We start from the raw sequence: 22,659 nt of genomic DNA, 5'->3' as shown, positions 1-22,659 counted from the left end.
TCTATAACCTAAGCCCTGAGTGCACTCTGGTTGCCCTCTGCTCCACCTTTCAAGCCATGCGGTGCTGCACCTCTCCTGTGACTGAGACTGTATATAGGCCTCCAAATGTGGTTTCCCTGGTGCTTTGAATGGTGCTAGAATAACTTCCACTAATTTATACTTTCAGTTTATATATGAACCCTCAGGACCTGTTTGCCTTGACTCAAATGGCTGCTCAAACTTGTGCAGATGGCTTTAATGCATGAGCTGCAGTAACTCCCATCTCTGTCTCAGTTGCTGTGCAGTTGTGTGAAGCACCAGTGTGTGCTTGATTTGCCTCATTTATTCACACTCTTGAAAGCATAGCCCCGTTGCTTTAACACAAGAATTATCTCTAGTGTCTAAAGCATAATTGCCACAGTTATGAACAGAAGACAGGCTAGGCTGTTATTAAATATTTAAGATTGTTTCTGTAGTTGTGGAGCCACACCTCTGTTTATTGTGTTTATTCTGAGTCCAGCTTTTTGGGTCTTTCCTGAAAAGCTTAGTTACCATCACTTAATCACATGGCTAATTACAGTGAAGCATCATTTCAGCAGTGCACAGGGAGCTGCAGGCATTTTAGTCATCTGTGACAGTAATGCCTGTCTCAAACACCGTTTTTTGGTGATGTATCTCAAATCCCACATGCAGTTCAGCATCCTTGTTTTCTTCTGGCAAGGTGCATTTAAAGCACAAACATGTATGTGCTTCCTTGTCATCTGGGCGCATTCTTCTCTGCATCTGTCTGAAGTGGTACTAGGTATATCAACTGCATTAGCAATCCTAGATAATCAAGGGACAGTTGGAAACAAGAGAAAACACTTATTTTTCACATTGTTCTGAAAATACACTCAGCATTTTGGTATGTTACAAGAAACCACAACTGTGGTCTGCACAGACTGCAACTGCTGGAATGCACAGTTTTTGCCTCAGGTTGGGTGAGGGGGGAATTCATGCTAAATTTTAAGTGAAGTAGTTGAAGGGAAACCATAGATGTAGTATGTCAGCTTCTTATGAGCCCCATGGTTTGCCTGCCATGTTACCCTGCAGAAATTCTGACTGTAGTTAAAGGATGTGTAGAAGGCCTAGTTTAATTATGTTGGTGTGGATTTACCATTGCAAGGCTTCATTCTGCTAATAATGGATTTTACATTGCTGTGGTTAATGTTGGTGGGATTTTACACAGAGGTATAATAAATGCTGCCATCATGGGTTGGTTTGATTTAGGTTCATCAGCTACACAGACCTTTAATCCTTTCCCAGTTGTGCATTCCTGTTCCTGCTGTCCCAAAATACGTGTCTTTGCAGGTGTTGTCTTGCTGCCTATAATCTTGCTTCTGCTGCACCTCTTTGGTTTTATACAATTCAGCACAATGGAGTGGTACTGGGAACTTCTTTATATGTAATAGGTTTTACACACAGAACTTTGCGTTTAGTATCTGTGGAAATAAAGGATGTTCATGTTATTCTGCCACTGTGCTTAAGGAATGGGCTCAACACATGCTGCCTCTGTTGTTAGTTGTGTACTTCGAAGTGTGGATTCTGTGCTGTGCAGTCAGTGCAACTGTTTACTGTCAGGTTTTGATGTATAGGTGCAACTGTTCTTGGCACAGTGTAGGAAATCTTTACTGGGCAAAGAAGTAAACTAAGAGAGGCAAGGAAACCTCACTATACAGACTCTTACAGTTGCTTTTGTAAACATAGGCAAGACAGCTGTGTTCACCATTATATTTTATTGTCAGAATTGCACCACGTTTTTCCTCCCATAAGGTATGTAAGGTTATTACTTCCCATTTGCCAGAAAATGGAAAATCCAGTGTAGAGACCTACTGTTCAGAGGACATGAATTTATATTCCTGGTAGCAGCTTCTATACAATTAAAACACATGTTGGAGTGGGATTTACATGGAGTGGTATCAGCCTTGGAGTCCTGTGTTAGTCATGTCCGTGCCCTCTGACTGAAGTGAGCATTCAGTGAAAATATGATCCATGAGAGAGAAGAAAATCCTTTACTCTGCTGCACACCAATTTAAAGTAATAAGAGGAAACATAGTGTTTTAAAGTTTTCTTATATTAAGGTGTTCTGGGTTGGAATTGGCTATGAATTAAAACTAATATTTTTCCTTCAAAAATTTCCTTCTAGGAATTATTCCTTCTACGTGCTTGACAACCACAATCTTCAGCAGCTGTGGGACTGGAACCATCATAACTTGACAATCAAGGAGGGGAAAATGTACTTTGCATTTAATCCTAAACTGTGTGTTTCTGAGATTTACCGTATGGAGGAGGTTTCAGGAACCAAGGGGCGACAGAGCAAAGGCGATATAAATCCAAGGAACAATGGGGAGAGAGCCTCTTGTAAGTAAACAAGCAAACAAAAAAATCTCAAGGCAAACTGCATAGGAGGATGTCACAAAAAAAAGATAAAACACATACTGCCACGTTGCTGTCCACTACAATATTTACAGTTTAGAAATTACAGTAGGCTTTCAGTCATTCTGTTTGTTCAGTTTTTAAAATGTAGCTGTAAAAGTATGTTTGCATGCATGGAAAATTATGTGGTTGCATAGTCACTGTGTCATCTGCAAAAACCATTTGATGAAGACAACTGCTTTCCAAATACCCTTTGTTGTGACAGCGGCATTGTATAACAATGGGAACATACCTGGGAAACGAGAAATAAAATCTAGTGGTTTGGTATATCCAGCAAGGAGTGGTTTTTTGCTTTCCTTCGCAAATGTACATCATTATAGGTGTTTTCCTCTCTTGGACATCTACTCTTTCTTGATACTGAGGAGGCTGCTGAATAACAGTTCCACAGACACCAAAACAAACTGTTTCTGTTCTGTACAATCTCCTTTTCAGCTTCTGCCAAATCTTGTACCTTGTTGCTAGAAATGCATGTTGTAAACTCAGTTTTTTCTGCTTTATTTTCAAATCATTTGCTTTTGAATTGAAAACACTTCTTTGTGTTCTACAGTATTCCTAAACTCTATTGTACCTGCATTTAATTTTGGATTCTGCAATGGCAGAGTTATTGGAAAGTTCTCTTTTGGCTTCAGTGGTCTGCACATCAGGTCTCCAGGTGTAATGAACACATTTAAAAGCAGTCTCTCATCTAGGAATTAAGATGACAGAATGCCTACAAATTTGACCTCATGCTCAAACTCTTAGAACTGACAGTGTGTGTTTCCTTTTGTCTATTTGTGGTATTCTTGGAGCTGAGTAAATGAAAATGGATCTTGTGTATAAGTGAAGTCCCCTTGTTCTGGATGGTGTTTACAAAACTAGGACACGTACTCTGCTGAATGTCTCTTTAGGCGTGATGCATAAATGCAGATGGCATAGATCCTTGTTGTAAGCACACTCCATTCTTTGCACATTCAATAGAGCAAAGGCTTGCAGTCCTGGAGGAGTTACAGACACACAGCCAGTCCTTACTACCACTGAGGCTAGTGCCAGCCGCTGCCTGTTTTTTTAAAAAACCATTACAGAAAGCTTTCTGACTCCGAGAAGGGGAAAAGAATCAACAAAAGCTAACTGCCTTTGAAAAGATAGCACCAATAGTGCCAGTGTACATGAGGGTGAAAACCCCTTTATTTTCAGAGACTTCTATTGGAACATTAGAAACTAACTCACAGTTGACACTTAGAACACAATTTCTTCATCCAAGAATTAAGTTTTTAAAATGCTATTTTGTTTTGGATTGGAAAGCTCAGCGAGTTGGTAGTGGGAAGCCATTCATTTCAAAGCTGCCAGCTTCCATCCAGCTCTGTTCAGAAGAGTAGCTGGAAGCTGCTGCCATCAAATGGTTGTGCCGTATATGAACTGAGTTTTGGAGTTCTTGGTACAGCCTCTCATGAATAGGAATGTAAATTCCTTTGTCCTTTCCATGTTGTCCATTCCTCAGAAAAACAAATTGTAGTTGTCAAAAGTTGTCCTGGAAAGTGAGAACACAGAGGCCAGTCACTCTCTGTGCATGCATTGAAGTTGGATGATTAATTTAGTGCTTCTAAACCAGTCCTGTGAATAAACAGGACTTCCATTCCTTGCTCAGGGAAAGTCTGAAGTAGTTTTCAAGAGCTTTCTGATGATGCATTAAAAGAAAATACACTTCAGAAAAAATAATAGCAGGTATCTCCACCATATTCTGAAATGATTGCCAAGGTCACTGCTTGCCCTGAAGCACTCAAATGTAGTAGAATGAAATACTAAACTCTACAGAGACAAAGGCTGTTGGTACACTGTAGTTATCATAGGCACTACTGGAAAGACTAATTGACCAAAACTGATACCTAAGAAACAGCAAAAACCAATGGGTGATGTGGTGCTAACTCTGTCACGTCCTGTCCTTCTGTATTGCAGGTGAAAGCCACATTCTGCGTTTTGTTTCCAACACTACGCTCAAGAATCGGATTAAACTAACATGGGAACGGTATCGCCCTCCAGATTATAGAGATCTCATTAGTTTCACTGTTTACTACAAGGAAGCGTAAGTAGATGTTGTCAGAGACTAATCGGACAGTCCAAGAAATAGTAGACAATTCTATTCTGACTGTTGGATATCTCTCCCACTTCATGTATTTACTCCTCAAGTCCTGCTTTTGTTCAAATTCTTTTCTTGGTGGAGCACAAGCCCCCTTTAAAAGAGGATTGTTTTGATTGAAGCCTACAAATGGATTCCAAATCCATCAGGAAGTTTGAAATTTTGTTGGGGGGGGGCAGGTGGATGGCTTGGCTGTTCTCAGGGGTATAATTTGACGCTCCTTGTAAGTCATGTCATGCTTACTGAGATTTTTTCCTTCTCTACTCATAGTACTGACTAGAGAGCATCACAGATCAGGAGTTTGCCATCACCTTGATGACTTATCTTCTTAGGGTTGGGGTTATTTAGATAATCTGGCTTTGGTAGTTTTCTGCATTAGTATCTCTTGATAATGAAGGAGTGGGGCAGTTACTGGAGAGATCCTAATTTCTAGGGAGGTGTCTCTGCCTTTGCATATCCTTGTAGCGTCTCAGATTTTAAAATAGTAAAAAATACTTATGAGCATATAATAACTGTCGAAACAGTTTGGAGGTTTGAAAGAGGGTTCAGAATGCTGGTAATGGCATACAGAGCAAGTCTCTGAGAGACAGAAACACAAATTGTTAATCTCCAGCATTGTTTGAAAAAGAATATCACTGTGACGGTGTACTACAGTGAGATAAACGTAGTGCTGATGAGTTGATGGTAATTAATAACAAGAATAGTACTTTATGTGCTCTTGTGCCAGTGTTGCAACTTACAAAAAGTAGAACCATGTGACCATATAAGTGTGTTTGTATTGTGTTGAAATTAAAGAGGGAGAAAAGCGTGTTGGACTGGACAAGGCCATTCATGGAAGTTTGAGTTCTTTATGGTAAAAAGCTCATCCACTGTCAATAACTGTTCTGATTTGCTTCTGTTTCATATATGCTTAGCTAAAATCAAAAAATATCTAAAGCATTTCGCTGTTATGGATTTAAAAAAAAGGGAAATTTAGTGTTTTCTTGGAGAACTTGATATTATTAGTAGTGGCTGAAGATGAGACCTGCAGCTGAAGCTGAACTCTAAATTTTGTAGTGCTTGGAAATAAATTTGAATTTTATTTTTTTTATTCTGCTATGGAAATCAAGTGAGCTTTATTTGTCTTGTTGAGCAACATTGAAGTGAGGCACTCATAAATTTAAGACAATTATAGAAGAAAATAAATGTTTTATACTATTGTTTTCTTTTAATATTCCAGACCATTCAAAAATGTGACAGAGTACGATGGGCAAGATGCATGTGGCTCTAACAGCTGGAACATGGTCGATGTTGACCTGCCACCGAACAAAGAGAACAATCCTGGAATTCTACTGCAGGGGTTGAAACCTTGGACTCAATATGCCATTTATGTCAAGGCTGTTACCCTCACAATGATGGAAAACCATCATATTCATGGAGCAAAAAGTGAAATCGTATACATACGAACTAATGCTGCAGGTGAGAGCATGGGCTTTTGGGTAGGAGTTAGATAATGCTGCAGGTGTGCTTATCATATCATTATGCAAGTTCTGTTGTTAATGCAGAAATTGAATTTAGGTGCAAATGATGTGCATAATGCTAGAAAGTTTCAGTAATTATGAAAGCAGCATTAAGATCTTAATTTAAACTCTGTGGTTGTTCAGACATTGTTTTCATTGGGAACTATGAGAGTTTTTTGGAGTTTGGGTTTCAGACTTTGTTCCATTGGTGAAGGTAAGTTAACGTACAATTTTGGATTGGGACTGTACGTGGTTGCAGTTGAACCCTTAATAACCATTGTTAGGGCTTAAGTAGGAAATCTTTTTGTTGAAATAGATGTGTTTTTTCTTGCAATATAGAAATGGATTGGGATTCAGTTCATCAGCTTGCATCAAAATACATTGTAGAATGCTCTAAATACCTTCCTTTTTTTCCTTCCCTCTCCTGCCCAGTGCCATCCATTCCTTTGGATGTTATTTCAGCATCCAACTCCTCATCCCAACTGATTGTGAAATGGAATCCTCCCTCTCTTCCCAATGGCAACCTCTCATACTACATCGTACGATGGCAGCAGCAACCTCAGGACAGTTACCTTTACAGACACAATTACTGCTCCAAAGGTAGGAAAGTGAAACGTGGTTGTGTTGAAATGCCTGTGACTCTTACCTGCCAGTATACTTTATTGATGAGCTAAAGTCTGTGCCCCGCTTCACAACTCTTGTGTGAATAACAGCAAGTAGAAGGAAATGGGTAAACATGGATTGTTGCTCTGTTCATAATATGGAGAGAGAAGAAACAAGCTGCCTTTGTTAATTTCTTTTAAGATAAAGTCCCAATTCGAAGATATGCTGATGGGACCATTGATACAGAAGAAGCTACTGAACCCACCAAGCCAGAGGGCTGTGGGGGAGAAAAAGGACCTTGTTGTGCTTGTCCCAAGACAGAGGCAGAAAAGCAAGCTGAGAAGGAGGAGGCAGAGTACCGGAAAGTCTTTGAGAACTTCCTTCACAACTCCATCTTTGTCCCCAGGTAATGGATTTTGGACACTTTCTCTTTGCAGTGGGGCTAATAATTTAATTTTTTAACATTTCCTAGAGCTGAGACTTCCTGGACATGAAAGCATATGTAGATAACATCTAAACCACATAAACGTTGCCTTTTTCTTTATGTGAGATTATCCACAGTCTTACTTTGCAGTTTCTGTTATTCACTGATTTTCAATTCTTTCTCTAAATTTTTAGCTAATAGTAATGGTTCTTACCTATATTGTTCAAGGACTTCAGTGATGGTTTCTTTTCAGAGTCAAGAGTCACTTGAGGAGCTCTTTGTCTATGAGGGTTTCAGAGATGAGCAACATGTTGCAGACAAAGGGTTTCAGATGTAATCTTTCTCTAAATAGCCATTTAAGTGCTTGTGTTCCTAATCTGAAGATTTATTTGCCTTTGAAATTGAGGGCATAGTCACCTCACGGAATTGAAACCGGTCTTCCTTTCTCACTGCACTAATTGCAAAGGCATATTGGTTTCCTGGGTCTGTGCTGCCGAGAAGTATTAAATATGCCCACTCTTCCATGATAAACACTACCGCTTACACATTAAGTGGAATAGTAACGATTTTATGCTGCAACATAGAGTAGATACTACTGAATTAATTGGCGATTTTGATCCTTGAGTTTCCAATTTATCCTTCATGTAAGCCGTTCTTACTTGAGATAATTGGATCCTGGGGCCTAGCACACAGTGTATAGCTTTTATGTTACAGTCTATAAGCAATCGGATTTCAATTGTGCATGTTATCTTATTGTCTCCGGCAGGTGAAGTTTATGGTCAAGTCCAGTGTTTGCGAACTCTGAAATGTGACATTGCTGCTCATTAAAATTGATTTATATCACTCTCCATTGTGATTTTTTTGGACCTTTATTCAAGGTTGTGTTGGATTGACTTGTTTGGGGTTGGAACTGATACATGTGCAGAACTTCTTATTTCTATCCAAAAGATGAGGAAATAAATACTGCCTCTCTTTGGAAGTGCTATTGTATCTGAGCAGTGTTTGAGTCACATTTATCATTTGTGGTTGAACTTGGGCAGTGTTTCCCTACTAATGATGAGAACCAACAGCAAAGATGTGGTACAGAGAAATAACAGTCACCATGACTGGCCAGGATGTAATTTCTGAGCAGTGTGGAGTCTTGTAAATGTGATCTGATTCTGGACTGTATGAAATAGCACAGCAAGGATTTTTAAAGGCAAGTGTCAGGTCTAAACAACCTGAAAGTCTGCTGCAAAGGAATTTTTTTATTTCGCCAAAGCTTTGTTATTTAAAATGTGTTATCTTCTCCAAAATTTTCTTGTGTTCCCCTCCTCCCAAAGGAAACAAACTAACAGAACCTTGAACTCAGACAGTAACAAATAAACTGACCAGTTCACAAAGGATTTCCTGAAAGCTTGTCCGTTTTCCTTTTTTCTTAACTTACTGTCATAAGGGTGTGTTTTGTAACAGCAAGGGCAGATAAGGTACAACACTCAGAAATAGCTGCATAGCTAAGCAACTTTAAAGTGACTGTATGTCAGGGAAATTAAAGATTATGAGCTAGTGAGACATCTCCATGGGACAAATCTAAGCAGCTCATTACTTGCTCATGTCTATTTTTTTTCTCTTTCCCAAGGGAGAAGTCAGTTAATGTGTTAGTGCAAGCCTCTGTGGTAGTATTTGTTTCCAGTGTTCTACCTGTCTCCAGGATATTATGAAAGAGATGCAGCATGTAATACGGCATGAAAATATTTGACTGGGTGATTTTAAGTTTCTTGAAAAAGCGTGTTGGTCTAATCTTGTGTGCAACTTCTGGATGACCCCATGTGTATTACTGCAGTGATGAGGTAGATTTCAAACATTAGGACTCTGGTTATTCTTGGCGACACAACCACAGGAGGATGAGTTGTTCTTCAAGTTTTTAGTTTCTCTAATTAACAGAATGAGATGGGCTTTCTGTGTAGTAGAAGGTATCTGAGAAGTAACATTAAAATTGCCATAATGTATGAGAACAGTTAGCTTTGATATTAAATGACCCACATTTTTCTTCTTTTTAATTTCATTTAGATTTAATTTTTTATAGTGTTGTTTTTTAATTTTTCTCTTGCATTTCTCTTACTTTCTCTCCTTTAATAGAATAGATGAATTTTCATGTTTTTATCTCTAGACTTTTCCTTATTTCCTTGGATGCTTGTTTTTTTCTTTATCTGTGGCTTTCACAAAACCAGGAAGCTGCCTGACCAAGAACCGATGGTGTCAATTCTCTTGATGTTTTAATCATGTTTGCCTTGTGGTTATCCTGCAGGTCTCTTTTTCTCTTCCTGGTATGACTGTAGTTTTCACCAAGTTGTGTGTTGCTTTCTCTTTATGTTTTTCCCCAAAGAAAAGGTAGGACTGTACTCCCCCCACCCCAATACCACCAAAAAGTTGAAACTTCATGCATCCCATAAAAGCAGTGATAGATGAAGTCATGCCTTTTGGGTTCTTGTGTTGGCACATGCTTCTGTGGTTGACTGAAAATGAACTTTTTATTTTCACTGCTTTTATCACAAAATCTGTGAAAATATTCAACAGTTCATTGCTGGGCATCCTGTGTGCTTTTAGTGGTTTAATTTGTTTGTTACACTGAGTTAAAGCAGTAAATAATAAAAAGCTCATCCTAAGCAAGGTGAATAGGTTTAGCAGCTTCCATAAATACCAGTGCAGAGGAGATGCAAGTGCTTACATCTCCTATGAAATTCCCCCATACCCTACTGACAAGTTGAGACATTCACTTGTATGTTGCATGAAACAATTTTCCTGGTAATTTAGGAAGTTTTTTACTTGTCTTCATTTTATTTCAGTGCTGTGGTTTACATGGCATCTGAGAGTGTCAAAACGACTACTCAAGACATAGTAAAAGGATTTTGGAAAATTTTGTAGTGAACTCCTAAAAAAAAATTCATCCAGCCTCTGCCAGAAGATTTCAAAACCAAGTCAGCCTGTTTTTGGCTCTCTCTGCAGCATGCTGTTTTGTGGCTGAATGTACTATGACAGTATATTTGACAGTGAATTAACTTCTCCTGTTGAGTCATCTTTCTTCCTGTTGTGTGTTTGAGGGAGGCCTTATTTGTCTGGTTTGTAACTTGCTCTCTGATAGAAATGTGTTAGACTTCACCTTTGTCCTTGATAACCATTGCACTGACCAGGTGCTAAACAGGCACTGGCTAAGTGATTTCAGGTAGGGTAGGATTCAAGCCAGTTTTTGTAGCGTGACCCTTCTTGCATTCTTGTGTAACTCCCCTGGTGCGTTGTTTTCCAGGTGTGAGCAGTCCTGCAGACTTCAGAGGCTGGGAGAGCAGGAGCTGGAAAAGCCAGCTTACCCTGTGTCGTTAGTGAGTGCTGCTGTGCAAAATGGCCTTGGGTCTGACACAAGACCGAGTGACAAGCCCGATGTGTAGCAATCTTGTGTTGGTTAACTAATACCATCCAAATGTTTATGAGTATTTTCGTATTGACTCTTGTACTGATACTCAGGGCTATTCACTACAATAGTTTCTTAGACTTCATAAGGTAGTGGTGTTACTGTAAATCTTCAAGCTTTTAACTGCATAAATTTCATACTGATGCCTGTAAGGACAAGCTAAGTTGCTTGGTGAACTCTCTGCTATGCACAATATTAGTACTGTGTTTACTCATATAGGAAGATTGTTCCTTTGGAGACCTTTTGTTTGGATAAGAGAAGTAGAATACACGAATCACCACACCGTAGTGGTGTTAATGTTCATGATCTTCAGCTACCTTCCAGGGTTTCTTTTCTCAGTGCAATGCATTTGAAGTTCTGTAATTTCTTTGCAGCTGAAAAGAAAGTCCACTGAGAGTTAGCTTTGCTAATCCAGCAAACTTAAAAACAGTTTTTTCGCTAACCTTTTCAACCTTTAACATGTGATTTTTATTTTAAGCATCAACATTACTGTCATTAAATACACATCTAGGATGCTTATTGAATAACAGTGAATCCATTTTTGCTATTTGGTTTATTGTGTGGGGTCAGAAGTTCGCATGTTTATCTTGGGGCACAGTGTAAACTTCAGAGTTTTGATTGGTTTCTGACCAAAAGAGAGAGTAATAGGATGTGCTGACATGCTGCAGGTTCAGATGAAGAGAAAGCTTTTGTCTTGTTTTGCAGTTCCCTTTATTTAGTTTTTTTTTTTTTTATAGCAGAGCTACCTATTTTACTGGGGGGTTTTGTAGTTTTCCCAGAGCTGGAGAGAAAGTGGATTTTCTACCTTTTCTACACCTGTTTACTCCACAGACCCGATCGGAAGCGGAGGGATGTGTTCCGAATCGCAAATGCCACTTTGGCCACTCGAAACAGGAATGCGACTGGGACAGATCACTTCACCAATGTTTCTGACGCAGAGGAGAGTGAGGTGGAATACCCGTTCTTTGAGACCAAAGTGGATGGCAAGGAGAGAACTGTCATCTCCCATCTCCAGCCTTTTACTCTTTACCGCATTGATATTCACAGCTGCAACCACGAAGCTGACACACTTGGTTGTAGCGCTTCCAACTTTGTCTTTGCAAGAACCATGCCTTCAGGTATGCTCTCACAAGTATAAAGCTTTGTTTCCTGGGGAGAGATAAATCTCAGGGAGGACAAAGTCTCCAAAAACATTTAGAAAAACATTGGGGTGTAATAAAAAATTCTATGCAAGGAAATAAGTTGGAACTATATAAAACTTTGTTACAGTAGTTTAATGTCCTTGACTGGTCTCTTGTGTGATACATATTGAGTCTGTCCTGTGATCTGAAGAAAGGTAGAAGTGTGCACGTTGACTACTGAGACAATTACGAGAGAATCCATTTCCCAGCGATATAGGTGAGACCCACAGACATGGTGGGTTGAAAGGTTTTATTCTTCAGTTGCCTGTATGCTGAATGGAGACAGGAGAACATTTCTCTGCTAATGTTTAGTTTTGCTGTGTTCACTTGGAACTGTTTGCAGATGTTAGAGTTTTGCTGGTGGGAATGTTTGCCAAATGTTTCTTCTGTCGCAGAATGACCATGCATTTGTCCTGCTTGGAAACAGGAGGAGTACTGTGTTGCTTTGTGCCCAATCGCCAGCATCTAGAGTACTTCAAATAGGAAGCATTGAATGCTGTACTCATGTTTGGGACTTCTACAGATTGTACTTCTTCTGAGAAGAATAGAGATGATTTTAGTGTAAGCTCATATACATCCAGCAAAGAGCTTCTGACTCCAACAGATGTCTGGGAATATTTGATGCAGAATGGCAGCAATTTTGTTTTGTTTCTGGAAGGAAAGACTATCATAATCCAGATCCAGCTGTGTCAGTAAAAAAGCAAAAAGTATTGCTTATTTCAAGGAAATAAGGAAATCTGTGAGATCAGGGAAAAGGAAATAAGTGTTCCCAGATTTTTAGCACATGGTTCTGAAAATTAAAGGCTAAACAATTCTGTTTTCTTCTAAACCTAACAACTGTGTTTTTGAAAAAGTGGTCTTTTTTTTCTTTGACTGAAATGGTCTTCATATTCCTGTTAAGTTTTGAATAAAACACAGAAAATGATCGGGAACGAAACAGGGATAACGCAGTGCCTGAATTGCTGATGAGACTCTGTTTTAAATGGCAACACATCCCCTAAGACTGGATCTTGTGCGTTTGCAGCCAGTTGCAGACAGGTTGCTGTTTACAGTCATTTGGTGGGAATAGCTGTCTCCACCGTTTTGGTGTAGTGGAAAGTTTGGAAAGAAGAACCAGATACTGATAAACAGGTGTTTTGGCACACAAAGCACAGCGACTAACACAGAGCCCATACCTGGTGAAGCTGTATACACCACACTTTTTTGGGCAACTAGCAGTTCAGAGTCTGCTAATCTCTCCAACAGGCCCCTGGTCAGTGCGTTTTGTTCTCTGGATCTTTGAGTAGCACTTACTGTAATGGTTTGATACCTAAAGAAATAGCATGAACTGTTTATTTTCTTCGTGTAAGTTATTGTTTCAGTAATAGGTGTTCTTCTCACATCACTTGTAAATATTTTACAGAGGGAGCAGATAACATTCCAGGAACGGTAGCGTGGGAAGCAAAAGAAGAAAATACTGTCTACCTGAAGTGGTTAGAACCTGCAAATCCTAATGGGTTGATACTAATGTATGAAATCAAATATGGGCAGCATGGAGAGGTGAGCATTTGACATTCCTCTGTGAAGAGGTACTGCTCGTAACTCTTAATTTATACACAAAATGGGATCTTCCTTAACATGCTTCTGTGCAGTGCTGCAGACCTAAGATAGAAATTATAATTTCAAACACCCAGCACCAACCAGCATGCCATTCCTTTGTTTCATTTATTTTGACAGTTTTTGAATTCCACATATCTCCTGAAGGTACTTGAAGAAAAACTGATCAGATGGGGCTTTGAGTTATAAAAATTAGCTTATCCTGCAGTTATATTGTTTTCTCAAGAATAAAGGAATGTGAAGATATTAACGTGAACTGTAAATGTTAATGGCTTTTTTCCTTTTAGGAGAAACGAGAATGTGTTTCCAGACAGGAATACAAGAAGCTTGGAGGAGCTAAACTGACTCATCTGAACCCTGGAAACTATTCTGCTAGAGTTCAGGCCACTTCGTTAGCTGGAAATGGTTCATGGACTGAGCCAGTCTCTTTCTATGTGCAACCCAAATGTAAGACTAATGTTTGTTGGCTGTGTTAAACTGGGGGACTATTGTCTTTTAATAATTCCTGATGTTTGTTTATGTAACTGGGGCATATGGGCTTCATGCCTGTACACTGAATACTACTCTTATTTGCTGATGTGTCTTTGGGAACTCATCTCTGTTCCATTTTTTTGGCAAGTCTTGACAACCAGGACGTGTATGTGAGGTGTGGTCCTTTTCTTGCATGCATTGTATATATATGAGAGGTGCAACCAGGTGGTGGGTGTGCAGAACACACTACTGTGGCTTCCTTTGATGTACAGCTATGTTGGGAATGTAACATTAGCTGTAACAACATGGAGTTGGATTGTACAAAACCTGGACAATAAGGCAAACCTGTTCTAAATAGCAAAATAATACAAGAAACAAATAATTTGTTTAGATTTTTGGCAGGCAGGATTTTTAAAGTATCAAGATTCTTTTTCATTTCAAGATGTGAGTGACATTTGATAAAGATAACATCCTGATGAAAGGGTGTCCTGACATTGGGAGTAATTTATATTTTGGAAGAACACCACCATAGTGTCCAGAGACCCTCTCAAGAACTTCTATAGTTAGTTGTAGAGCACATGTACCCTGTGTATCAACAGAAAACTGGAACTCCATCTTTTATTCCTTTTTGGTTTTCTAATTGTTGGACTTTGAAGTAAAGAGCAGCGTGTATATATTCTGAATATTATTATAAGCAGTTGCAAGGTGAACAGAAGGTGGAAAAAAGTGAATATGCAAGTGAACAATTACATATTGTTCACTGAGGAATGTAAGTCCTTCAGCATAACTTGTGAAAGCAAACCCCAGACAGACACTGTTCTGTGCAAAATTAATGCTTTTCCCTGTCTGTTTTCTTGTTCCACTCATCAGCAGTCAGGGATTGTTTCTGAGTACATTTTTCCACATCAGACAAGAAAATGAGTACTTTGATTTTCTTCCCTGTATGGAAATGCACTGAGTGGGTTTTGAATGTTTCTTTGTTAATGGAGATTTTACAGAAACCCTGATACAATTGTTTTCTTGTTGGTTGCAGCAGCAAACTATGGAAACTTCCTGCACTTGATAATTGTGCTTCCTATTGCTTTTCTGCTCATCATTGGGGGATTGCTGATAATGCTGTATGTCTTCAACAAAAAGAGGTGAGTTGTATATGCTTGTGGTTAAAACAGCAGAAAGGGAGTGTTTATTTTCAAATCTGTGGCCATGGAGCAAGTTAGATATTAAAAAGAGAAATGGCATTCAGGGGACTCGAGAAGCTAAAGTAAATTCTCTCTTGTTGGTGTGTAAAAGAAGGTGGTTTAGAGTTACCAGCAAGCATCTGACTGCCGCTTGAGATATGAAGAGGCTTTTTATTACAGTATCACGTTTGAGAGGGAAGAGGAAGGCTTGTCAGGAACATACTCACTGGGATAGTGATGGCAGACTCTGAACCTATATAACTGGAACATTTGCCTGAAATATGGGTCAATATAAATCATGAAAACATAGTTCTATTTAGATTAATTTGCTTTCTTGCAAATTCTACAGGTTTTTTGAAGTCTTCACATCCACTTAAAAATTTACATCCTGGACAGAGAAGTCTAGGGGACTGTTTTATTAATTTGTTTTCCTCAGTTTTGTTTTTTTGTAACTAGTGATTTGATTTTATTTTACTTAAAATACATCATGAGAATTTAATAGAAGTCAGTGCAAATGTTCAGCCTTGAAACTTTCTAAGCATAGCGGATTTTTATTAGACTCATATAAATTATGCTGATTGAGTATCCCATTATTTCCAGCTCAAATTCATTTGTGTGCAGGAAGTAGTACCTTCATTTGTGTGCAGGAAGTAGTTCTCTTCAAGCACTCCAGAAAGGGCTTTGTATCTAGTGAAGTGCGGTACCTGCTTAGCCCTTCCCTTGGGCTCTCCTTGGTGAAATGCCTGATAACTCATCCTTCTTTGAACTGTTGTTCTAGCCCACAAGAACATTTTGTCTTTGATTTTTCTGAGGTCTAATTGATAATTTTATTTCTACAGCCTGCCTCCTGCAAGAGCTCTCACAGTGCTGAATAAATATTTCTTATGCTGAAAAATCACTCTAGTGAATTGGGTGGGGGGAGGAGGATGGATGGGGTGTGTGTAGTTTTTTTTAAAATAAAATAATAGAAACACTTATAGTTGAATAGAATTCCCCATTAAAAACATCTTAGCCTTTGCTAGATCACTTCCCTCCCACAGTAGAGCAGGTGATGTTAAAGTATGTTCTCAGCCACAGGTCTCCGGGGTGTATCACCATACAGCTGCCTTTCTTAAAGGAAGTTTACCCAGCAGCCTAAGTACCTCATGTTTAAGCTTTTCTGGTGCTGATTTGGTGTAGAGAAGACTGCAGGTTTCCTAGGAAGGCTATTCTGGGCTGTTTTCACATTGATTATGTGAGGTAGAATAAGAACTTAGTTTGTCCCCTTTGTCTCTAAAGCTCTCCATATACAGTAAATAATATTCTGTAGTTGGGTAAATGGTGGAGAAGCTGTAGAAGAGGTTGTCTGAAATTTACTTAGGTTTAAAGATTAAAAAAGAAAAAAAAATTCTTTCAACAGGAACAGTGACAGACTGGGCAATGGAGTACTTTATGCTTCTGTGAACCCCGAGTACTTCAGTGCTTCAGATGGTAAGTGTGGCGTTACGCTGCTGAAGCTTTTATTTTCATATATTCTGTTTGTATCTGACTTTGAAAGGTATGAAATTCTAAAAGAGATGTTATAAAACTGCTTTCTCTCTTTGTTTTATTAGCACAACCATGGAATCCATAATTGATAATATGTAAATGTCGTCTGTCTGTCTGAAATGGGATTTTAAAAAATTTTTCCTATAGTTTATTTAGCAGAGGAAAATTTGGATGCATTAGCTAAACTGTCAGATTATCATCTACTCATCCAGTGATGTTTTCACTGGAATGAAGGAAGAATTCATAAATTAATCATCTTTTATGTTTGCCCCTTTTAAGCCCTATTCTGACCTAATGGAACAAACCTACTGCTTGTTTCTATATACTTCTCACCTGGACAGTAGTAACACTTACAAAAACTGATACTGTCTCCTCACTTCTCATCCCAATAAAACTCTCCAACAACTTTTCACAACTAGAGAGGAGCAATATTGGGGGTTTTCAGACATATCACATGCAGAAATTTTGTGTTAAAATGATCATGGATGTCTAATGTAATCTGTATTTGTTTCTTTTAATAGCTGGAGTGTAGATAAGCCTGTTTTTCTCTAGCTGGCGAAACAGTTTTTTGAAGCTAGTTTCAAACTGACCTGATGTATTTGTGACTGATGTATATATTTGGCCGTGGCAACATTTAAAGGTATTAGACTGTGGCCGTGTTTAGACACCAGGTGGTATATTTGTGTCGAATGCTCTCCTAACAGAGCCAAATAATTGTAGTTCTGAAGTCAGATGTTGGGTTTTGGGGGGCGCCTTTAACTTCTTAAAATTTTCTGTGGGAAACACAATGTGGGTAATGCTCAGGTATTTAAACCTTCCAGGAAATAAAAATTCTTTAAAACAAAATTGGTGTTCCTAGAACAGCATGCTTTTCTTGGTTTTGCTTTCTGCATGTCTGTATCATTTTCTTGTACGTCAGTATCAGAGGAGGTTGTGCCTGCTGATGGTGTAGATGAACTTGTTCTTGTGTTGGCTGTCCGTGAGCAGCAGCAGGAGCTGAATGAGCCTGACAGTCCAGGGCTCCTCAGCTCTGCATTGTCAGAATTGCAGCATGTGCTGCGATTGCTGTGGAATGGAGAACCCTGAAAATTCAGTTTTCTGGCTAAATAAATTGCTCTAAAAAATAATAAAATAAAAAAAGCAACTATGTTCCCTCTGGAACCCTACTTGCTAGATAATGAATTTGTTTCCTCACACAAACACACGCGTAGAGGTGTGCTTGTCTGTAACGAGCATGTACCCATACAGTATGGATTATGTACGTGTGCAGGAGGAAATCAGAACATCAGACATATTTCCTTGAGGCATCAGTTCTTCTGTTTATGGTTTAGTTTGGTGCTACTGCTGTACACTTCCTCCTGGAACAGGGTTTCCAAAAGCCCCCAGGAGGCTAATGGGTTTAGTCAGAGTGGCAGTGGACTGTTTTCCTTTCGTTTGTTTTCTTTTTTATGGTGGCACCATTAGGGTTAAAGGTCTGTCAGTGCTCATGCTATAATCCTCTATTTTTGCATCCTGTCATTTCACCCATCCAAAGCATGTGACAGAACTGTCCCCTCCTTTGGTGACTGATAGGCAGCAGCATCAGTGACTACTCAGATGTCTTCTTGCCTGAGGCAGTCCTCCCTCCTGGCAGTCACCTTTTGAGATCTCTCTTCTGCCTCAGATCAAAGATTTGCAGCAGCAGCAGCAAACTCTGCCTTAACTGCTGCAATAGTGTGTGTGCAAGTGATCAGAATAGTTTAATGCAAAAAGCCTACTAGATCAGAGAGTCCATTTCCCTCTAGTCGTAAGATCAATCTGTTAGTAGAGAATACAGCAGGCATTAAACTGATTCAGATGATCAAGTATGTTTGATGCTGTCTAGAAGAATTGGAAAACCATGGGTCCCAAGAAAAGCTCAAGGCTAAAGTATTGATTCAAGCTTCTTCCCATCCTGATTTTGTGCTTTTGAGGTTCTTATTTCTATCCCGTTATGTCAGTGTCATAGTGAGGTCACTTCAAGTCCATTTACACATTTCTTTAGGATTTATTTGTATGCTAAGCATCTATCTACCTATCTCTGTGTAGGAAAGACCATGGATTATTAGCATACATCGTGCAAGTTCTCAGCATTGTGTGTGGTGTTTTTTACAGTAAAACTGTTTGGGCAGTTGGTGTCTTAAAGCGGTGAGTGGTCACACCACTTGCAGAAGTGGAACATCATGGCTTGTTCTTTTCCTTCTTAGTGTATGTTCCAGATGAATGGGAGGTGCCCCGTGAGAAGATCACCATGTGTCGGGAGCTTGGGCAAGGCTCCTTTGGAATGGTGTATGAGGGAATAGCCAAGGGAGTGGTGAAGGATGAGCCAGAGACCAGGGTGGCCATCAAGACTGTCAATGAGTCTGCAAGCATGCGTGAGAGGATAGAGTTCTTAAATGAGGCCTCAGTGATGAAGGAGTTCAATTGTCACCATGTGGTAAGTCATGAAAATGTAACAAGGCTGTGATTCATACAGCTGGGGTGCTTATTGGCATGAGGGTGTTCAGGCCATGTCTTCGCCCACTGAGGCGGAAACTTGGGATGTTAGCTTCAACTCTGTGCAGCTTTATAATTTTATTGTGAAACAGGAGTCAGAGAGTGGAACCAAGTCTACTGTCAGATCTTTCCCACAGGTTCATGGGTGTTCGGGGCTCCAGATCAACATGAATAAATGATTATTACGTTTCAGTCAGCTGTATTTGTAACTGAATGTTTGTTTTTCGGTTTCCAGGTTCGGCTGCTTGGTGTTGTTTCTCAGGGCCAGCCTACGCTGGTTATCATGGAGCTGATGACACGTGGGGACCTCAAAAGTTACCTGAGATCATTGAGGCCAGACACAGAGGTGAGTCATGAGTTGCTGGATGTTACTTTTTTTATTTCTTCAGTTAGAATCGTTTTGAACAAAACAGTGTCACATTAGAAGCAGCAGGCAATTAGCCTTTCTTGCCCTTCTCCTTAAGCTCTAAGAACAAAATATGAGCTGGTCTGTGATCTGCAACACCTTTTTTCATGAGGTAACTATTGTAAATAGCCCAGTGTACTGCTTGGAATAGGTCCCTTCTTGTGTTACTGAGTCCTGTTTTACAGGTTTGAATTAAATCTCTTGGCTAATCTAATTTCTCATCAAAATGTTAAAATTGGCTAGTTGAAACATGCATGTTAGGATGATCGTTTCATGTTGTATATCCTGCCTGTTGCCTCTGTTAGGAAGTAAAAATCTATTATCTTGGCTCATATGCGTACTCTAATATGTAGACCATCAGTGTAACAGCTAAAATTGCCACAAATGCTACAGGATCTGAAGGATGAAGGTGATATATAGGTCACTTGCCACTGAAATCATAGTAGACTGTGTAGAAAATGAGCTCGGCAGTTTTTGCCCTTGATCTAAGAAATTCTGATGTGAATAACTTAAAGAAACAAAACATGGGCACAGTATGTGCAACAAGACAATGGTATAAATAGAGGGCATTGCCAAAAGCAGATTGCTGAAGTGACTGGATGCAGAAAAGAAATCATCCTGAATACAGCATTCAGAAAAGACCAGTAGGACTATGGACTTAAGGGCTTGACTAGAATTTATGATTAATAAGGTTTCAGGTTATATTAAATAGTTTTGGTTGAATTCAACAAACTTCATGAAAAGATACAGTGACATTATCTGGAAATTGCCAAAATTATGATCTCTGTACTTTGTCTTGTATGCTGGTGCTCTCCAAAGCAGCCTGTGATAGGCCTGTACCTAAATTCCCTGTCTTCCTCGGTGTGCAATATAAAGAACTGAGTGAAATCTTCTGAGGGAGGACCTGTATGAGGAGGAAGTCAGGATGTTTCAATAAGGTGTGGATGGACAGCTTGCCTGATCACTAGCTTTACCAGTAAATTATTTAACCATGCAGCTCCCATACCTGTCTCTTCCTCCTGAGAATTCAACTCACACTGGTCCTCCTAGGCTTTCTTGGTTTTATCTTCTTGGCTCCCATAGGGTATGTTGCATTCAGCTCTTGGGAGCCTGGAAGTAGTGGGTATGGTTTGTTATCTCAACACAAAGTAGCAGAGTTTGAAAGTGATGAAGGGACTGGGTGTGAACACTTTCCATGGAAGGTGGGTAAGGGACCATTGAATCTCGGGATAGGGATGTTGTAAAGTTCCGTGACTTGGTCTGTGTGTGCTTCAGATCTTTGCCATTAGTAGAATTCAGTATATGAGGCCGTGGTTTTGGTTACTCTGTCAGGGATGATTATCCAAGAGGTGTAAAGCTTAGGCAAATTCATACTGGTAAGGGATGGAGGCACTTAACTGTCTGTGTAAATATACCTGAATTCCTTCCATCCACGAGATTGAGAATGGCAGAAGCCCTGTATCCATGGGTGCTAAGGAGTGAATTTGCTTCAGAAGAAATTGTCCCATAAGCTTTTCTCCAGTGTACAAATAGAAGTAATTCAAGAGACATCTGGTTATGGAGAATTGGGGAATAGGAAATGAAATCATTTAACGTTTTCTGGTTGGTTGTGAAATCTCTAAAATAAGCCCTCTTCTTTGTATCTCAGAACTCATGTGGCAGAAGGATGGACATTTAAACTCCATAGGTGTAAGATAACATCCTTATAGCAAAAAGTCCTTCTGGCTTGTTTTCCCTAAAATAGAGTGGCCTTGGTATAAAAGAGCTATTTGGGAATTCTGTTTGTAACCCAGCTTGGTATGGCTGGTTTTCCCACTAAGCAGATGTGATGGTGTACATAATCATGAGTTTCTCCTTGGCCTGGATCATGTAGGGCTGAATTGTGCTAATATGATTTTTTAAAAAAAAAAAAAGTATGTTGCAGTTTGACATAGAAATAGTTAGTTACTTTTTTCTTTCCCCCTTACCTGTCTTGCCTTCTTAATCTTGCTCAGAGTAATCCTGGCCAGGCACCTCCAACTCTGAAGAAGATGATTCAGATGGCAGGAGAGATTGCTGATGGGATGGCATACCTCAACGCCAACAAATTTGTTCACAGAGACCTTGCCGCGAGAAACTGCATGGTGGCAGAAGACTTCACAGTGAAAATTGGAGGTGCGCTTTCTCGACTTGTACACAAATGCAAAATCAGCATCTTAGAAGGCATTTTGATTTTTTGAAAGCTGTTTGAAAGATCTTTTAAAACCGAGCTCTAGTTTAAATTTCTGCAGAATGAAATATGTTCCTTATAAAGGCTTGCTGTGATTTAAGACCTGTGAGCAGTCAACATTGAGTTGAAACTCTTGGAATACCTCTGCTTGCCATTGTTCCAGTGAGGAAATAGTATAGCGTGTGGGTTTAAAAAGAGCTAGTGAAGCAGTGATTTGAGGTGCAGATGCTGCAGACATCTGGGTGGATGGCGTAGTTACCACTGGTGTGTCATTCACTTTTCTGTTAATGCACGAAAATAATTCCACCTCCTGTTTATTGATTTAAGAATAAGAATTTTAGGATTACTTTAAAGCATATCTGATTTGGAAGTGGAATGTAAGGCTTGACTTCAGCTGGGTGCTTTCCAGTCTGAACTGGAGTTCTGCTTTCCAGACAACAGAATGGCTTTTCTTTTGCTCTGCTGTTAGAACACCACTTTTTTTTTCCCTTCACCATCCCTCCAAACTAGTGTCAGATGAGTTTTTTCAGACTTCTCTCCAGAGAGGGTGATTTTAAGCTTTTGGCTGTTTTTGAGTTGTGCATATTAAAGTAACGTGTATAGCAACAGCCTTCTGCTGTAGGAAACTAATGCTTTTTCTCTGAGCTTAACTCAGCTATTTTGATAATTTGTGTAAGTAATCCTGTCATTTGGGAGAAAGAAAAAATGATTTCATTTTGAGTCAGTTAATTGGGAAATAAGATCTTTGGGGGATTTTGTGCATTTTCTGCAGGTTTGGGGGAAGTCAGCCTTCCCATTCCAGTTTTTTCACTCCTCTTCCCCCCACCATCATGTTTTACAATTCTTTAAACTGAAAACGATGCATTTCTTCCCTTTAACATGGTACATGGTTACCCCAAAAGCATTTTGTGAAATACTCTGCACTGCTCTCATTTACGTACCAGTATTGAAAACCCCTTCATGTAGGAGCGGTTTAGGAGCATCTTGACTGGAACACACCAACTCAGACTGTTTAGATCTCAGAGGAAGAGCTTTATGC

The 22,659-nt window shown here is 39.5% G+C and overlaps 1 protein-coding gene across 3 annotated transcripts in view; it reads left to right on the top strand.

Moving 5' to 3' along the window:
• IGF1R (insulin like growth factor 1 receptor) overlaps positions 1-22,659 on the top strand; it is a 192,802-nt gene that overhangs the window by 150,295 nt on the left and 19,848 nt on the right. For 2 of the 3 annotated variants that reach the window (XM_074917681.1, XM_074917679.1), the window contains exons 6-18: positions 2,165-2,379; positions 4,387-4,513; positions 5,787-6,025; positions 6,499-6,666; positions 6,871-7,075; positions 11,370-11,656; positions 13,122-13,258; positions 13,603-13,762; positions 14,820-14,925; positions 16,364-16,434; positions 18,717-18,946; positions 19,241-19,351; positions 21,406-21,565. In XM_074917681.1, the coding sequence (XP_074773782.1) occupies positions 2,165-2,379; positions 4,387-4,513; positions 5,787-6,025; positions 6,499-6,666; positions 6,871-7,075; positions 11,370-11,656; positions 13,122-13,258; positions 13,603-13,762; positions 14,820-14,925; positions 16,364-16,434; positions 18,717-18,946; positions 19,241-19,351; positions 21,406-21,565 (2,216 nt within the window). The remainder of the gene's footprint in view (positions 1-2,164; positions 2,380-4,386; positions 4,514-5,786; positions 6,026-6,498; positions 6,667-6,870; positions 7,076-11,369; positions 11,657-13,121; positions 13,259-13,602; positions 13,763-14,819; positions 14,926-16,363; positions 16,435-18,716; positions 18,947-19,240; positions 19,352-21,405; positions 21,566-22,659) is intronic. The other variant, XM_074917682.1, reaches the window with a different exon arrangement.

Source organism: Athene noctua, chromosome 13, assembly GCF_965140245.1.
Source record: "Athene noctua chromosome 13, bAthNoc1.hap1.1, whole genome shotgun sequence".
Taxonomy (NCBI): domain Eukaryota; kingdom Metazoa; phylum Chordata; class Aves; order Strigiformes; family Strigidae; genus Athene; species Athene noctua.
This window is presented reverse-complemented; position numbering and strand designations above follow the sequence as displayed.